Source organism: Zalophus californianus, chromosome 10 (genome assembly GCF_009762305.2).
Source record: "Zalophus californianus isolate mZalCal1 chromosome 10, mZalCal1.pri.v2, whole genome shotgun sequence".
In the NCBI taxonomy this organism is placed as follows: Eukaryota; Metazoa; Chordata; class Mammalia; order Carnivora; family Otariidae; genus Zalophus; species Zalophus californianus.
In genome coordinates, this window is record NC_045604.1 from 31056906 (window position 1) to 31076160 (window position 19255).

The 19255-nt window shown below is 38.1% G+C and overlaps 1 protein-coding gene and 1 pseudogene across 1 annotated transcript; both read left to right on the forward strand.

Annotated features, from left to right (window-relative positions):
* Window positions 1-19255, forward strand: part of LOC113932620 — a 208862-nt pseudogene that overhangs the window by 116809 nt on the left and 72798 nt on the right.
* On the forward strand, window positions 7845-8311 carry LOC118356054 (cytochrome c oxidase subunit 7A2, mitochondrial-like). Its single transcript, XM_035722604.1, has one exon. It carries the CDS (start codon window positions 7890-7892, stop codon window positions 8136-8138), a length of 249 nt encoding a protein of 82 aa, XP_035578497.1. The 5' UTR covers window positions 7845-7889; the 3' UTR covers window positions 8139-8311.

The following is a 19255-nucleotide window of genomic DNA, read 5'->3' on the forward strand; positions in this document are numbered from 1 at the left end:
TGCTTAGTCATGACAAATGCTTTTTTAAAGATTTTATTTATTTATTTATTTGAGAGAGAGAGTGAGCACAAGTGGGGGAGAGGGGCAGAGGGAGACACAAACTCCCCACCCAGCAGGGAGCGCAACGTGGGGCTCAATCCCAATCACGACCTGAGCCGAAGGTACATGCTTAACCAATTTAGTCACTCAAGTGCCCCAGTAGTGACAATATTATTGAAATAAACTCCTAAATACCATGAAGGTACAGCATGTATCCTACATGTACAGGTCCACATTAAAATATTGCCAATAGGAGCAGAGAATGTTAGTGCTCACCAGTAGCCATGTTTTTTCTTGTCTTCCTGGTCACACTGCAAGACATATCTCAAGAGCCTTTGCAGGTATGTGTGGCCTACTGCCCAACAAAGTGAGTGAAGCTGATGTACTCCATTTCCAGATCTGACCCCTAAACGCTTTCATGCTGTGTCCCATGTTTGTTCTCTATGCTTGTTACCCAGCTAAGTGGAAAGGATTCCAGTAAGAACATCAAAAGCTTTAGAGGAGAAATATGTAGAAGAAGTCTGGGTCCTGAATAGCAGTATGCAGAGAGACTTCCACCCCAAAGGCCTGCATTAGACCATGAGAGCATCAAGAAATAAATCTTCGTTGTGATAAACTAGGATTCCTAACTAGTACTGAAATTCAGAAGAACAAATGCTTGTTATGGTCCTTGCAGCATGGTCTCTACGGTCTCTTTTGCAACTCAAAAAAACAAAAAATTTTTTTAAAGATTTTATTTATTTATTTGAGAGAGAGAGAGAGCGTGCAAAATGGAAGGAGGAGTAGAGAGGCAGGGAATCTCAAACAGACTCCACACTGAGCACAGAGCCTGATGCAGGGCTTGATCTCACAACCCTGAGAATACGACCTCAGTTGAAACCAAGAGTCCAACGCTTAACTGACTAAGCCACCCAGGTGCCCCAAAAAAGAAAATTCTTTTAAATGAGAAACAGAGACTTGTATACAAAGCACAGCCTATCTCCCCGGGCCATCCAGATGTGGGATGAGAGGTACATGCAGCTACACACAAGTTCTCTTGAAGTCCACAGTCATTTATTATTAGCAGTTGAGCAGCAGTCATTCTCCAAATCTAAAAACCAGGACATATAATTAGGTAACTCAGAATTCAGAGAGCATGTCTGTTCGTTCTGTCTAACTTCTTGTTTCATCTCTTATTTGTTTATATCTTTTCCAATAAACATTATTTTTTGAGTTCTATGTGCTAGGAACTAAGTACGAAGGGATACAATGGGGATATAGGCTCTAGCATCTAGCATGGTATTGTTTAGACAGTAGGTGTTCAACAAATAATTTAGTGGTATGAAACACACAAATTTAGAGGGAATTAATGCCGTATGATATGGGAAACAGAGGGTGGTGCTTCCCAATCCCCTTGGCATAGAAAGGGCACCCAGGCATAAGAAACACAGAAAAAGCTTCCTATAAACAGGGCTCTGGGCGGATTTAATGATTCTATTACTGTGTAGATGCTTTCCCATATGAGATATTTTCTGTTGATTGAATGATAAAAGCGACAGCCAATCAGCCAATACATTAACTGACCTGGTCTTTCCATTTCTTATTAGCCACTTAAGACACACACACACACACACACACACACACACACACACACACACACACACGTGCATATATGATTGACTCTAAATCAATAATCAGTTCATCGAAATTGTTAATCTTAATCTAAATTCTTTTATCATCCTGATATTAACACAGTGAACTCCTACAAATTCTTCTGGGTTTGAAAGAAATATTTTTTAAAAGGTCTAAAAATTATGAATTTATTAAATTCTAATTTTTAATTTTATTATTACAAAATATGCTTTTTAGGAATTATAGGAGACTAAAATTCTCTGACATTGTTTCTATTTTCAGATGATGAGACATCTAAACAGTGTTTCACCGTATTTAAATGACCAAGAGACAACAATTTCCAAGCTTTTGAGAAAGAGAGAGAATGCGTTCTAAGCAAAGCTCAGCAATAGGAAAGTGCTACTGCACTTTTTTTTAAATAATTTTTATTGTTATGTTAATCACCATACATCATTAGTTTTTGAGGTAGTGTTCCATGATTCATTGTTTGTGCATAACACCCAGTGCTCCATGCAGAATGTGCCCTCTTTAATACCCATCACCAGGCTAACCCATCCCCCCACCCCCTCCCCTCTAGAACCCTCAGTTTGTTTTTCAGAGTCCATCGTCTCTAATGTTCCGTCTCCCCCTCCGACTTACTCCCCTTCATTCTTCCCCTCCTGCTATCTTCTTCTTTTTTTTTCTTAACATATATTGAATTATTTCTTTCAGAAGTACAGATCCGTGATTCATCAGTCTTGCACAATTCACAGCGCTCACCATAGCACATACCCTCCCCAATGTCTATCACCCAGCCACCCAATCTCTCCCACTCCCCACCACTCCAGCAACCCTCAGTTTGTTTCCTGAGATTAAGAATTCCTCATATCAGTGAGGTCATATGATACATGTCTTTCTCTGATTGACTTATTTCACTCAGCATAACACCCTCCAGTTCTATCCACGTCGTTGCAAATGGCAAGATCTCATTCCTTTTGATGGCTGCATAATATTCCATTGTGTATATATACCACCTCGTCTTTATCCATTCATCTGTCGATGGACATCTTGGCTCTTTCCACAGTTTGGCTATTGTGGACATTGCTGCTACAAACATTGGGGTGCACGTACCCCTTCGGATCCCTACATTTGTATCTTTGGGGGTAAATACCCAGTAGTGCAATTGCTGGATCGTATGGTAGCTCTATTTTCAACTTTTTGAGGAACCTCCATACTGGTTTCCAGAGTGGCTGCACCAGCTTGCATTCCCACCAACAGTGTAGGAGGGTTCCCCTTTCTCCACATCCCCGCCAACATCTGTCGTTTCCTGACTTGTTAATTTTAGCCATTCTGACTGGTGTGAGGTGGTGTTTCATTAAGGTTTTGATTTGGATTTCCCTGATGCTGAGCGATGTTGAGCACTTTTTCATGTGTCTGTTGGCCATTTGGATGTCTTCCTTGGAAAAATGTCTGTTCATGTCTTCTGCCCATTTCTTGATTGGATTATTTGTTCTTTGGGTGTTGAGTTTCATAAGTTCTTTATACATTTTGGATACTAGCCTTTTATCTGAGATGTCATTTGCAAATATTTTCTCCCATTCTGTCGGTTGTCTTTTGGTTTTGTGGACTGTTTCTTTTGCTGTGCAAAAGCTTTTTATCTTGATGGAATCCCAATAGTTCCTTTTTGCCCTGGCTTCCCTTGCCTTTGGCGATGTTTCTAGGAAGAAGTTGCTGTGGCTGAGGTCGAAGAGGTTGCTGCCTGTGTTCTCCTTTAGGATTTTGATGAACTCCTGTCTCACATTTAGGTCTTTCAACCATTTGGGGTCTATTTTTGTGTGTGGTGTAAGGAAATGGTCCAGTTTCATTCTTCTGCATGTGGCTGTCCAATTTTCCCAACACCATTTGTTGAAGAGACTGTCTTTTTTCCATTGGACATTCTTTCCTGCTTTGTCAAAGATGAGTTGACCATAGAGTTGAGGGTCCATTTCTGGGGTCTCGATTCTGTTCCATTGATCGATGTGTCTCTTTTTGTGACAGTACCATACTGTCTTGATGATGACAGCTTTGTAATAGAGCTGGAAGTCCGGAATTGTGATGCCGCCAGCTTTGCTTTTCTTTTTCAATATTCCTCTGGCTATTCAGGGTCTCTTCTACTTCCATACAAATTTTAGGATTATTTGTTCCATTTCTTTGAAAAAGGTGGATGGTATTTTGATGGGGATTGCATTGAATGTGTAGATTGCTCTAGGTAGCACTGACATCTTCACAATGTTTGTTCTTCCAATCCATGAGCATGGAACGTTTTTCCATTTCTTTGTGTCTTCTTCAATTTCTTTCATGAGTATTTTATAGTTTTCTGAGTACAGATCCTTTGCCTCTTTGGTTAGATTTATTCCTAGGTATCTTATGGTTTTGGGTGCAATTGTAAATGGGATCGACTCCTTGATTTGACTCTCTTCTGTCTTGTTGTTGGTGTATAGGAATGCCACTGATTTCTGTGCATTGATTTTATAGCCTGCTACTTGACTGAATTCCTGTATGAGTTCTAGCAGTTTTGGGGTGGAGTCTTTTGGGTTTTCCACATACAGTATCATATCATCTGCAGAGTAAGAGTTTGACTTCCTCTTTGCCAATTTGGATGCCTTTGATTTCTTTTTGTTGTCTGATGGCTGTGGCTAGGACTTCTAATACTATGTTGAATAGCAGTGGTGAGAGTGGACACCCCTGCCGTGTTCCTGACATTAGGTGAAAAGCTCTCAGCTCTTCCCCATTGAGAATGATATTCACTGTAGGTTTTCCATAGATGGCTTTGATGATATTGAGGTATGTACCCTCTATCCCTATACTCTGAAGAGTTTTGATCAAGAAAGGATGCTGTACTTTGTCAAATGCTGTTTCTGCATCTATTGAGAGGATCATATGATTCTTGTTCTTTCTTTTGTTAATGTATTGTATCACGTTGATTGATTTGCAGATGTTGAACCAACCTTGCAGCCCAGGGATAAATCCCACTTGGTCATAGTGAATAATCCTTTTAATCTACTATTGGATCCTATTGGCTAGTATTTTGGTGAGAATTTTTGCATCCATGTTCATCAAGGATATTGGTCTGTAATTCTCCTTTTTGATGGGGTCTTTGTCTGGTTTTGGGATCAAGGTAATGGTGGCCTCATAAAATGAGTTTGGAAGTTTTCCTTCCATTTCTATTTTTTGGAACAGTTTCAGGAGAATACGTATTAATTCTTCTTGAAATGTTTGGTAGAATTCCCCTGGGAAGCCATCTGGCCCTGGGCTTTTGTTTGTTGGGAGATTTTTGATGACTGCTTCAATTTCCTTAGTGGTGATAGGTCTGTTCAGGTTTCTATTTCTTCCTGGTTCAATTTTGGTAATTGATACATCTCTAGGAATGCATCCATTTCTTCCCGGTTATCTAATTTGCTGGCATAGAGTTGCTCATAATATGTTCTTATAATTGTTTGTATTTTTTTGGTGTTGGTTGTGATCTCTCCTCTTTCATTCATGATTTTGTGGATTTGGGTCATTTCTCTTTTCTTTTTGATAAGTCTGGCCAGGGGTTTATCAATCTTGTTAATTCTTTCAAAGAACCAGCTCCTAGTTTCGTTGATCTGTTTTACTGTTCTTTTGGTTTCTAGTTCATTGATTTCTGCTCTGATCTTTATTATTTCTCTTCTCCTGCTGGGTTTAGGCTTTATTTGCTGTTCTTTCTCCAGCTCCTTTAGGTGTAGGGTTAGGTTGTGTATTTGAGACCTGTCTTGTTTCTTGAGAAAGGCTTGTATTGCTATATACTTTCCTCTCAGGGCTGCCTTTGCTGTATCCCAAAGATTTTGAACAGTTGTCTTTTCATTTTCATTGGTTTCCATGAATTTTTTTAATTCTTCTTTAATTTCCTGGTTGACCCATTCATTCTTTAGTAGGATGCTCTTTAACCTCCATGTATTTGAGTTCCTTCCGACTTTCCTCTTGTGATTGAGTTCTAGTTTCAAAGCATTGTGGTCTGAAAATATGCAGGGAATAATCCCAATCTTTTGGTACCAGTTGAGACCTGATTTGTGACATAAGATGTGATCAATTCTGGAGAATGTTCCATGGGCACTAGAGAAGAATGTGTATTCTGTTGCTTTGGGATGGAATGTTCTAAATGTCTGTAAAGTCCATTTGGTCCTGTGTTTCATTTAAAGTCTTTATTTCCTTGTTGATCTTTTGCTTAGAGGATCTGTCCATTTCAGTCAGGGGGGTGTTAAAGTACCCCACTATTATTGTATTGTTGTCAATGTGTTTCTTCGTTTTTGTTATTAATTGCCTTATATAACTGGCTGCTTCCACGTTAGGGGCATAGATATTTACAATTGTTAGATCTTCTTGTTGGATAGACCCTTTAAGTAGGATATAGTGTCCTTCTTCATCTCTTATTACAGTCTTTGTTTTAAAATCCAATTTGTCTGATATAAGGATTGCCACCCCAGCTTTCTTTTGGTGTCCATTAGCATGGTAAATGGTTTTCCACCCCCTCACTTTCAATCTCGGGGTGTCTTTGGGTCTAAAATGAGCTCTTGCAGACAGCATATGGATGGGTCTTGTTTTTTAATCCAATCTGATAGCCTGTGTCTTTTGATTGGGGCATTTAGCCCATTTACATTCAGGGTAACTATTGAAAGGTATGAATTTAGTGCCATTATATTGCCTGTAAGGTGACTGTTGCTGTATTTTGTCTGTATTCCTTTCTGATCTATGCTGCTTTTAGGCTCTCTTTTTGCTTAGAGGACCTCTTTCAATATTTCTTGGATGGCTGGTTTTGTGTTTGCAAATTTCTTTAGTTTTTGTTTGTCCTGGAAGCTTTTTATCTCTCCTTCTATTTTCAGTGATAGCCTAGCTGGATATAGTATTCTTGGCTACATATTTTTCTCGTTTAGTGCTCTGAAGATATCATGGCAATCCTTCTGGCCTGCCAGGTCTCTGTGGATAGGTCTGTTGCCAATCTAATGTTTCTACCATTGTAGGTTACATATCTCTTCTCCCGAGCTGCTTTCAGGATTTTCTCTTTGTCTCTGAGATTTGTAAGTTTTACTATTAGATGTCGGGGTGTTGACCTATTTTTATTGATTTTGAGAGGGGTTCTCTGTGCCTCCTGGATTTTGATGCCTGTTTCCTTCCCCACATTAGGGAAGTTCTCTGCTATAATTTGCTCCAATATACCTTCTGCCCCCCTCTCTCTTTCTTCTTCTTCTGGGATCCCAATTATTCTAATGTTTTGTCTTATCGTATCGCTTATCTCTCGAATTCTGCCCTCGTGATCCTGTAGTTGTTTATCTCTCTTTTTCTCAACTTCTTTATTTTCCATCATTTGGTCTTCCATATCACTGATTCTCTCTTCTGCCTCATTTATCCTAGCAGTTAGTGCCCCCATTTTTTATTGCACCTCATTAATAGCCTTTTTGATTTAGACTTGGTTAGATTTTAGTTCTTTTATTTCTCCAGAAAGGGTTTCTCTAATAACTTCCACACTTTTTTCAAGCCCAGCTAGTATTTTTAAAGTCATGATTCTGAACTCTAGGTCCGACATCATACTAATGTCAGTATTGAGTACATCCCTGGCAGATGGTACTACCTCTTGTTCTTTTTGCTGAGATGATTTTTTTCGTCTTGTCATTTTCTCCAGAGGAGAACAGTTGAAGGAGAGAACAGAATGCTAACAGGTTAACAACGTCTCCAGCAAATATACTCTATACAAATCAGAAAAGACCTGAAACCAGGGGACAAGAAAGGGAAAGAAAAAAGAGAGAAAAAAAAAGGAAAAAGAAAAAGATAAAAACAAAGAAAAACAGAAGAAAACAAAACAAAACAAAAAACAGAATATGATCAAATATGATCAGGCTAGTGCATAGATCAGTGCCACACACTAGCTTTTGGGCATATTTTGGTCTGTTAGAAGAAAATGCCTGCTAAAATTTTAAAGGAAGAAAGACTTATATATGTACAAATAAGGATTGATACAATGAAGGGATGGCAGATGACTGTAAAGATGAAAATTATAAAAGATTTTATAAAAGGAATTGATAGGATAAGAAGTTGTTTTTAAAAAGAAAGAAGATTTAAAAAAAAAGAAAAAAGGAGAGAATGTGATCAGGTAGGAGACTAGAACAAAGCCATTCATTAGTGACTTAGGGTATATTTTGATATGTTAGAAGAAATTGGTTCCTGGTGGTCGGTTGTCACGGTTGGTGGATAGTAACTGAGCCAAGATGTGGAATCGGCTGGCTCTTCGTCAGATTGCCCAGAGGACCATAAGTACTGCTTCACGCAGGCAGTTTGAAAATAAAGTTCCAGAGAAACAAAAGCTATTTCAGGAGGATAATGGAATTCCAGTGCATCTGAAGGGTGGAGTAGCTGATGCCCTCCTGTATAGAGCCACTATGATCCTTACAGTTGGTGGAACAGCATATGCCATATATCAGCTAGCTATGGCTTCATTTCCCAAGAAGCAGGATTGACTTCAGTTTATCATCTCAGCAGGCAGTTGGTTCAGTTCCATTCTGCTCTCTATGGACCAGATAAATAAATGAGTTCTTCTTTGGGGATCAATATTTATTGACTTATACTAACTGCCACCAATAAAGCAGACTTTACCATGAAAAAAAAAAAAAAAAAAAAAAAAAAAAAAAAAGAAGAAATTGTATCTCAAAATTTTAAGGAGAGAACAACTTATATATATATATGCCAAAAATAAGGGTAACTACTATGAAGGGATAAAAATATGACTCTAAAAATGAAAAATAAAAAATGATTTTTTTAAAAAAGGGATTGATAAGATGTTTTTTGAAAAAGGGAAAAAGAAAAATTCATTAAAAAAACAGTTAAAAAAATTAACTTTGAAAAACTAATGAATTATGGTTAAAAAAAGCCATTAATTCTATGTGCAGTATTCCCCTAGCGCTGGAGTTCTCCCATTCTCCTTGATCGGTAAACTTGGTCTTGGCTTGCTGGCTGTTCATGCTGATCTTCTGGGGGAGGGGCCTGTTGCCATGATTCCCAAATGTCTTTGCCAGAGGCGGAATTGCCCTGCCCTTGTGAGTCAGGGCTAAGCAAGCTGCTCCCGTTTGCTCTCAGGAGCTTTTGTTCCCTGCAAGCTCTCGGTTCAGCTTTGGAGGACCAGGGTGAAAATCATAGCCTCCAATCTCTGCCTGGAGGAGCTGAGAACTCGGGGCCCTGCTCCTCAATGCGCCCCCAGAGAAAAGCAGTCACTCCCGTGTCCCTGGTCTCCGGCCGCACTCCGTGCTCACCCGGCCTGTGACCGAGCGTTTCTATCTCTGGCACCCGACCCCGTGTGGAGTCTCCAAACCCAGGAGATCCCTGCGGTACGCTTCCGCGCCGCTCCTCCCAGGGGAGGAAGGGGAGTCTCCCCAGCTCTGGCGCTTGTTGGGTCCCTCCTGGAGGAGCAGTGGCCCGACTGTGTCACTGATCGCAGTTTATGGCCACCCCGAGCTGAGAGCCCGCGCCTCGGCTCCGTCTCTGCAGCCGGCTTCCCCGCTCCAATACCTGGGAGCTCTGCCGCACTGAGGCACCCCCGGTCTTTCTGTGACCCCGAGGGTCCTGAGACCACACTGTCCCGCGAGGGTTCCACCTCCCACTTAGCCACTGGAGCGACATCCCTCAGCGGAGCCGGCTTCTAAAAGGTCCGATTTTGTGCTCCGCGGCTCTAGCACTTGCCAGAAGCGGCCGACGGAGGCCCCCTCCCCCGCCGTCTATCCTCCCGAATATCGCCTCGGATTCACTTCTCCGCACGTCTTACCTTCCAGAAAGTGGTCGCTTTTCTGTTCAGAGTGTTGTTACTATTCTTATCTTTGATCTCCTGTTGAGTTCGTAGGTGTTCAGAATGGTTTGATCCCTATTCAGCTGAATTCCTGAGACCAGACGAAATCCAGGTCTCCTACTCCTCCGCCATCTTGTTCTGCCCCTGGCTCTGTCGCTACTGCACTTTTTTACAGGATAATTTCAATTCCTAATTTTCATCCCCTAAAAAAAGGAAGTTATTATTTGAATAAATATTTTACACAGTATAATTTCAGAATATTAAGATATATATTTGGATATTTTCTTTTGACATATATACGCATATGTACTGATGTAAATGTCACAGAAAAACCACAGTATGAAATTTGAATGTGAAGTAATACAAAATATAGAATTTATAATTTATTTATTTGTATGTGCTTTTTCAATATCCCCAAATATTTGAAACACATCCTACTACATAACAAATATATACTATAATATTTTTTTTTGTATGGATAAAGATGACTATGGTAAATATTAACTCAGGAATATATACCCAAAGGCCATCTTAACTTTCTCACATTATCTCATCCCTCCTCAAATACACAAATGTTCAACCATATTTATAGCTACTGCCATGAAGCATTTGTGTATACTTGAGAGTGCCTTTAGGTCTTTAACTGTAGGAAGTCTTTGATTGCCAAAAGTAGTTTCATCAACAGTGGAAATTAAAAGTAACCTTCAAGAACCTTTTAGACATGAGTAGGCTTTCTGGGGGCAGCTCTGTAGGAAGATTAACTGAAAAAGATGGACTATTCACCAGATACTGAACTGAATAATTTAAGTGTGGTGAATTCAATCTCCTTTTATACTGCTTTCCTCCTTGCACATTGATTAAAATGTCATTAAAAATAATGAATGGCTAAATATATGAGTGTTACCCAAATTATTTCAATCTTTATTATCCTAAAAGATCCAATGATTTTCATAGTGGATGCCATTGTGAGAAACTCAGTTTCTTTTGTTGCCTATTCATGCTGTTCCTGTTGTGATAACTCAAGGCACACTCATCAGCCTCCATGTGAACTGGCTGGAGTGACAGTTGGTGAATCAGCAGTTGGCCAAATGATGAACTAGAGCATAGTCTTGTCATTCACATGTTTCTCTATTGAATCCTGCTATTATCTCAGAAGTGATGTAAACTTTTCTAATGTTATTATCAAGTGTTGAATTGAGGATTCAGGAAATGCCCCGTGCATTATGATTTGGCATTCTGAAAATTAGGTTCCAGCCTTTGTGTAATTTATCTTAAATATTTTGGCAACGAACAAAGTGTATTTTTCAAATTCTTCTCTTTTTCTCTCTCCCTCACCAGAAAACCATTCATCACACTTTCCAAACCAGAAATCCTGGAATGATTTGGCTCACTTATACTGTTGCAGTGCTCCTCTCTACAGTGGCATATTCCAATGATCTCAGCAGATTCACAGGATTTTCCATTAGTGTCCACCTCAACCATGTGGATGATCCATCAATTCTATTTTCTAATGATGTATATGCAATGGCACTCATTTCTGTGGTAAGAGTCGCCAAGTGTAAAATTTCTTCCATCTAGTTCAGTACCCTCATCCTGTGTTACCAAAATTTTTAATTTGAACTGCTTTGGCTGACAAATGAAAATTGAGTTGAGCAGAGCCATCTCTTTAAAGAAAACTAATCATGTATTTCTTCTTGGCCATGTAATTTAAAAACCTGGAATCATCATCATCATCATCAAAAACAGTAATAATAGCACAACCACAGTTTACACAAAAATACGTAATTAGATTCAGTCATATTTTATATCGGACCTAAGTCGGTTAGAATCCTATCTACTGATTTTTTTATAGATATCTACTTACGGTGTATTCATTTGTATATTCTGGGATGTAATAGACTCAAAAGCATTTAATATAATCTCAAACCACGTGGTGTACTTCCTCCCAAAGTCACATTTCCAATCTCTACCAGTAGATGAAAATTCATTCATATCTCAATGAGAACTAATTGGTTATTCATAGTAACTAGAAACATGAACAAATAGTAGTCTACCTTTTGAAATAAAAAGAATCTTTTTGAAAATGACATTTTTATTAAACATAGCTTTTTAAAAATAAATATTAAAAGTTTGTGTAATTGATAGAATAAAATCATATGAACACTTGGCACTATTTGAAATGTAACCCCATCCCATAGGTAACATGGAAATAAATGTAAAAGGGAGACAGATTCAGGATTTTAAGAATATAACATTTTAAAATAAAATAGTTTTTAATAAATTTTAGTAATTTCAAGACAAGTGGGAACAGAAAAGCAAATGTAGAGTTTTTTACTTAGAGTAGCTATTATTTATCTTTTATGACTGCTAGATGACTTGCATATATAATCTTATTTAGTTGGCCAAAATACTTCAAAGTTGGTATTATAGCTTCCCTTTCAAAACTAATAGACAGGTGCTCAGTGATGTTCAAAACTGCCTCAAATTCTGAGAGATAATAAGTGGCTGAATATGGATATCAACTCAGTCTTCTGAGGAGTAGGGGCTGTGCTTTTTCTACTAACCATGATCTACTGTATAAGTTAAAATTGGACATGATTTAATGTAGTGGGTTTTTTTTTTAACTAAACTTAAATACTTTAAAAATAACCATAGAGGCTTCTACTTTCGTTGATTTGATCTACTGTGTTTCTGGTTTCTAATTCATTGATCTCTGCACTAATCTTAATTATTTCTCTTCTAATGCGTGGCTTTGGCATTGCTTGTTGCTTTTTCTCTAGTTCTTTAAGGTGTAGAGTTAGTTGGTGATTTCAGGGCTTTTCTATTTTTTTGAGTGAGGTTTGGATGGCTATGTATTTCACCCTTAGAACCGCCTTTGCAGTATCCCATAGATTTTGGACCGATGTGTTTTCATTCTCATTGGTTTCCATGAATTGTTTAAGTTCTTCTTTGATTTCCTGGTTGACCCAAACATTCTTGAGCAAAGTGGTCTTTAGCTTCCAAGTGTTTGAATTTCTTCCAAATGTTTTCTTGTGATTGAGTTCCAGTTTTAAAGCATTATAGTGTGAGAATATGCAGGGAATAATCTCAATGTTTTGGTATTGGTTGAGACCTGATTTGTGACCAGTATGTGGTCTATTCTGGAGAAAGTTCCATGTGTGCTCGAGAAGAACGAGTATTCTGTTGTTTTAGGGTAGAATGTTCTGTGTATATCTATGAGGTCCATCTGGTCCAGTGTGTCATTCAAAGCTCTTGTTTCTTTGTTGATTTTTCTGCTTAGATGATCTGTCTGTTGCTGAGAGTGGAGTATTGAGGTCTCCTACAATTAACATATTGTTATCAATATGACTATTTTGGTTAACGGTTGACTTGTGTAGATGGCTGCTCCCATGTTGGCATGTAGATATTTACAATTGTTAGATCTTCTTGTTGGATAGATCCTTTAAGAATGATATAGCATCCTTCTGTGTCTCTAACTACAGTCTTTAGTTTAAAATCTAATTTGTCTGATATAAGAATTGCTACACCATCTTTCTTTTGAGGTCCGTTGGCATGGAAGATGGATCTCCATCCCTTCACTTTCAGTCTGGATGTATCTTTAGGTTCCAAATGAGTCTCTTGTAGACAGCATATGGATGGGTCCTGTCTTTTTATCCAATCTGCAAGCCTGTGCCATTTTTATGGGAGCATTTAGGCCATTCACGTTGAGAGTGGTTATTGAGAGATATGAATTAATTGTCATCATGTTGCCTGTGAAGACCTTGTTTTTATAGATTGTCCCTGTAAATTTCTGTTCTATATCATTCTTGGGGTCTTTTTCCTTTCATAGAACCCCCCTTAACATTTCTTGCAGGGCCGGCTTAATGGTCACATATTTGTTCAGTTTCTGCCAGTCTTGGAAGCTCTGCATCTCTCCATCCATTCTAAATGACAGCCTTGCCAGATAAAGTATTCTTGGCTGCATTTTCTTCTTGTTTAGTACCCTGAATATGTCTTGCTAGGCCTTTCTGGCTTGCCAGGTCTGTGTGGATAGGTCTGACATTATTCTGATGTTCCTCCCTCTGTACGTAAGGAATCTCTTCCCCCAACCCTTAAGATGGTTTCCTTGGTTCTAAGATTCACGAGTTTTACTATTACCTGACGGGGTGTTGGCCTATTTTCCCTGATCTTGGGAGGGGTCCTCTCTGCCTCTAGGACACGAATGTTTGTTTCATTCCCCAGATAGGGAAGTTCTCAGAAGCTGGTTCTTTGAAAGAATTAAGAAGATGGATAAACCACTAGCCAGACTTATCCAAAAGAAAAAAGAAAGGACCCAAATTAACAAAATTATGAATAAAAGGGCAGAGACCATGACTAACACCAAGGAAACGGAAACAATTATTAGAAATTATTATCAATAACTATATGCCAATAAGCTGAGCAACCTGGATAAAATGGATACCTTCCTGGATTCCTATAAACTCCCAAGACTGAAACAGGAAGAAATTGACAACCTGAATAGGTCAATAACCAGTAATGAGATTGAAGCAGTGATCAAAAACCTCCCAAAAAACAAGAGTCCAGGGCCTGATGGATTCCCTGGGGAATTCTACCAAACATTCAAAGAAGAAATAATACCTAGTCTCCTGAAGCTGTTTCAAAAGGTAGAAACAGAAGGAAAGCTTCCAGCCTCATTCTATGAGGCCAGCATTACCTTAATCCCCAAACCAGGCAAAGACTCCAACAAAAAGGAGAATTTCAGACCAATATCCCTGATGAATATGGATTCCAAAATCCTCAACAAAATCCTAGCTAATAGGATCCAACAATACATTAAAAGGATCATCCACCATGACCAAGTGGGATTTATCCCCGGGATGCAAGGGTGGTTCAACATTCGCAAATCAATCAGTGTGGTAGAACACATTAATAAGAGGAGAGAAAAGAACCATATGGTCCTCTCAATTGATGCAGAAAAAGCATTTGACAAAATACAACATCCTTTCCTGATTAAAACTCTTCAGAGTATAGGGATAGAGGGAACATTCTACAAGTTCATAAAATCCATCTATGAAAAACCCACAGCGAATATCATCCTCAATGGGGGAAAAGCTGAGAGCCTTTCCCTTAAGATCAGGAACATGTCAAGGATGCCCACTCTTGCCACTATTGTTCAACATAGTACTAGAAGTCCTAGCCATAGCAATCAGACAACAAAAAGAAATAAAACGTATTCAAACTGGCAAAGAAGAAGTCAAACTCTCTCTTTTTGCAGATGACATGACACTTTATGTGGAAAACCCAAAAGACTCCACCCCCAAATTACTAGAACTCCTACAGCAATTCAGTAATGTGGCAGGGTACAATATCAATGCACAGAAATCAGTTGCTTTCTTATACACTAACAATGCAACTGTAGAGAGAGAAATTAGAGAAATGATTCCATTTACAATAGCACCAAAAGCCAGAAAATGCCTCGGAGTAAAACTAACCAAAGAGGTAAAAGATCTATACTCTAGGAACTACAGAACACTCATGAAGGAAGTTGAAGAAGGCACAAAAAGATGGAAAAACATTCCATGCTCATGGATCAGAAGAATAAACTTTGTTAAAATGTCTGCTACCCAGAGCAATCTATAGCTTCAATGCCATCCCGATCAAAATTCCAATGACATTTTTCAAAGTGCTGGAATAAAAAGTCCTATAATTTGTATGGAATCAGAAAGACCCTGAATCTCCAAGGAAGTGTTGAAAAAGAAAAACAAAGCTGGGGGCATCATGTTGCCCGATTTCAAGCTATATTACAAAGCTGTGATCACCAAGACAGCATGGTACTGGCACAAAAACGGACATATAGACCAATGCAACAGAATAGCGAGCCCAGATATGGACCCTCAACTCTATGGTCAAATAATCTTCAACAAAGCAGGAAAATATGCAATGGAAACAAGACAGTCTCTTCAATAAATGGTGCTGGGAAAATTGGACAGCCACATGCAGAAGAATGAAACTTGACCATTCTCTAACACCCTATACAAAGACAAACTCAAAGTGGATGAAAGACCTCAATGTGAGACAGGAATCCATCAAAATCCTAGAGGAGAACATAGGCAGTAACCTCTTTGACATCGGCCACAGCAACTTCTTTCAAGATACATCTCCAAAGGCTAGTGAAACAAAAGCAAAAATGAACTTTTGGGACTTCATCAAGATAAAAAGCTTCTGCACAGCAAAGGAACCAGTCAACAAAACAAAGAGGCAACCCACAGAATGGGAGAAGATATTTGCAAATGACACTACAAATAAAGGGCTGGTATCCATGATCTATAAAGAACTTCTCAAACTCAACACCCAAAAAATAAATAATCAAGTCAAAAAATGGGCAGAAGACATGAACAGACACTTCTCCAAAGAAAACATACCTAACAGACACATGAAAAAAATGTTCATCATCATTAACCATCAGGGAAATTCAACTCAAAACCACACTGAGATATCACCTTACACCAGTTAGAATGGCAAAAATTGACAAGGCAAGAAACAACAAATGTTGGAGAGGTTGTGGAGAAAGGGGAATCCTCTTACACTGTTGGTGGGAATGCAAGTTGGTACAGCCACTTTGGAAAACAATGTTGAGGTGCCTCAGAAAGTTAAAAATAGAGCTACCCTATGACCCAGCAATTGCACTACTGGGTATTTACCCCAAAGACACAGATGTAGTGAAAAGAAGGGCCATATGCAACCCAATGTTCATAGCAGCAATGTCCACAAGCGTCAAACTGTGGAAAGAGCTGAGATGCCCTTCAACAGATGAATGGATAAAGAAGATGTGGTCCATATATTCAATGGAATATTACTCAGCCATCAGAAAGGATGAATACCCGACTTTTACATCAACGTGGATGGGACTGAAGGAGATTATGCTAAGTGAAATAAGTCAAGCAGAGAAAGTCAATTATCATATGGTTTCACTTATTTGTGGAACATAAGAAATAGCATGGAGGACATTAGAAGAAGGAAGGGAAAAATGAAGGGGGCGAAATCGGAGGGAGAGATGAACCCATGAGAGACTAGGGACTCTGAGAAACAAACTGAGGGTTCTAGAGGGGAGGGGGTGGGGGATGGGTTAGCCTGGTGATGGGTATTAAGGAGGGCACGTACTGCATGGAGCACTGGGTGTTATACAAAAACAATGAATTGGGGATCACTACATCAAAAACTAAAGATGTGTTGTATGGTGACTAACATAACATAATAAAATTAAATTTAAAAAAATAATAAAAATAACCATAGAGGGGAAAAAACACAGATAAAAATTTTTTTTTGAATGTGAGCGGGTCTTGTTGAGCTGTTTACACTTGATAGCTTATCTGTAAATTAATTTCTGAAATTAGATATTAAATAAAAGTCAGAAATAAAACCTGAGCATAACAAATTTCACAATTTTAGACCTGTGGATGACTTTAGAGATTATTTAGTAAATTCTTTATTTTGGAAATGAGGTCATGAGTTAAAATGACTGCTTTAGAAAGTCTCCTCTTCTCTCCCCACCTTCCTTTCTTTTTCCCATCATCATCATCATCATCATCATCATCATCATCACCATCATCCAGATCATGAAAAAAGAGCCAGCTGGCCAAAGAAATGGAAACTAAATATTAATTTAGATAGTTTAAGCATCTAAAATATTACACTAAATGCTAAGAATTCTCTTCTACTCACAGAAGAGATGTTTGTGAGGCAAAGCTGGGATTTAAAAAACAATTTGATGTGTTTCCTTTGATAAATACTCTAGGTATTTTTTGATGAGATTCTAGATGTTTTTTAAAGTGATCTTTATTTAATCCTAACATATTACAAAGGAGTAAAAAATTCTGCACTTTTAAAGATGTCTGAAATGTTAACATGATTGGGATTAATGAATGACATCACACAATAAGTTGACAACAATAATGCAATATAAGCGTTTTACAAAGGTGAAAGTGAAGAAAAGTTGTAGAATCAATACAAATTATTTTGATTGATACAGTAATACCATATTTAGTTTATAGGGCATGATTTGTGTCCAATATGACCAAAAGTAAAATAAATACCAAGAGCAATGATGATTGTTTCTCATTTCTTTGTACAATAATATTTCAGGCTTGTGGTTTGTTTTCTCTTTCATTATAGATATCGGGGGTATACACAGAGATAATTTATTTTGTACTGCCAAAGTAGTTAGTCTGCTTAACTTATCCTTCTTCCAATATTTTTACATTTTGCCCAACAGACTTACACTTATTTATATTTTCATTTTCTTACTCGTGTTTAGTCCTTTCTCAACTTACTCCTCTTATATTTTTTAACACATTTCAAGTTCTTTCCTAAATTCTAAAATTTTATTTAAAAAATTCAATAAAATTCTTTCTCTTTGCCCTGTGCCTGTCGAACCTACTCTGTCCACAAGATCTACTGATCGAACTCATTTCCATCACATTTTAGCTTTTATGCTCCAATGTCCCTTGTCTCAGCAGTGGTACCTATAAAACCAGTGAAAAATAGCATATTTAGGATAGCTTCCAGAATTCATATAGACTCCAAGAATGTACGCCTGAAAAGGTATAGTACAAGGATTATTATTTGTCCATAAATTTGTGTGTGTGTTTGTGTCTATTTAAGTGTGTCCCATTTTAATTTAACAAGGACTTAATTAAAATTGCCAAGAGGAGGCCAGTTATTTGTTCAGACTGGATCAAGATAAATAATATATACAGTGAAAAACAAAGATCTACCTATGATATGGTAATGTAGAGAAAGAACATGCAAATAAAAGTATCAAAATGAACTGTCTACAAACACAGCCCAGATCCCTCTGCTTATGATTTTTGAGCTTCATCCTGCTTAATGAAAGGCACAGAAACAACTGCAGGGCAAGAGCTAGAGAGCAGACCATATGGAAGATTCAAAGACTATGAACTATTATTACCTTTTGAACAAAGTAAAGACATTTCGTTGAAGGAATTTAACCTACAGAGAAGAAGATTAAAGATGCTTAAAAAATCTGAAATATATGACTAAAGGCTCTTTGCGAACTCTTCTTCTAGACCTAAGAACTGCATTTTCAAGTGCAGCATGAGAAATATTTCTGATGAAAAAACTCTAATGCTGTTACAGAAGTCAAGTGTAAGTCCTCAAAGTCAATTTGCATTTACTCATTCACGGCTGTGTGTGTTCAGTCCTAGTGACTTAGGTTGATTCCATTTTAGTAATTTCATATGGTTCACGCTAAAAGAAATTGCCTTAAGGGTAAAATTGGACCAAAAGAGTATGATCACCAAATGCTATTCAAGACTCGCACCTTCAAAATCTGAAAGCGTGTGAATGAGGTGCCATGAGGACATCCAAAATGTTACATCTCATTTTTTCCTCTAAAATAGGAATGTTTGGGCATTTAAAAGGCATCCAGACTATTTTGGACATTTATTTTTAATCTGGCCAGAACCCTTGGCTCAATGCCTTATGGGCTGAAACCAACTGATAGTAATTTTACTAAACTAAGTACACAGCATTGGGAATCAGAACATAACTGGATCCCTGATCCAATCTCCAATGAACATAAAAGGCTGAATCTCACTTTCCTCAACTGTAAAATGAGATTATTGGACTAGATTACTACAGATGGTCCCCCTCATTCGAATGCTTTAATTTCAAGAATCTATTGTTATTTCAAAATCCAAAAGAGCTGCATTAAAAAGAAAATTAATGACAATGTGACTGTGGACCCTGTAAAGAGTTTTTGACAGTCTTAAATGCTTGCAAGTTTAGCCATTTTCCAGC

Bases quoted from the DNA above. Each gene is read 5' to 3' on its own strand.
- LOC118356054 (XM_035722604.1), top strand. From the start codon at position 7,890: ATGTGGAATCGGCTGGCTCTTCGTCAGATTGCCCAGAGGACCATAAGT.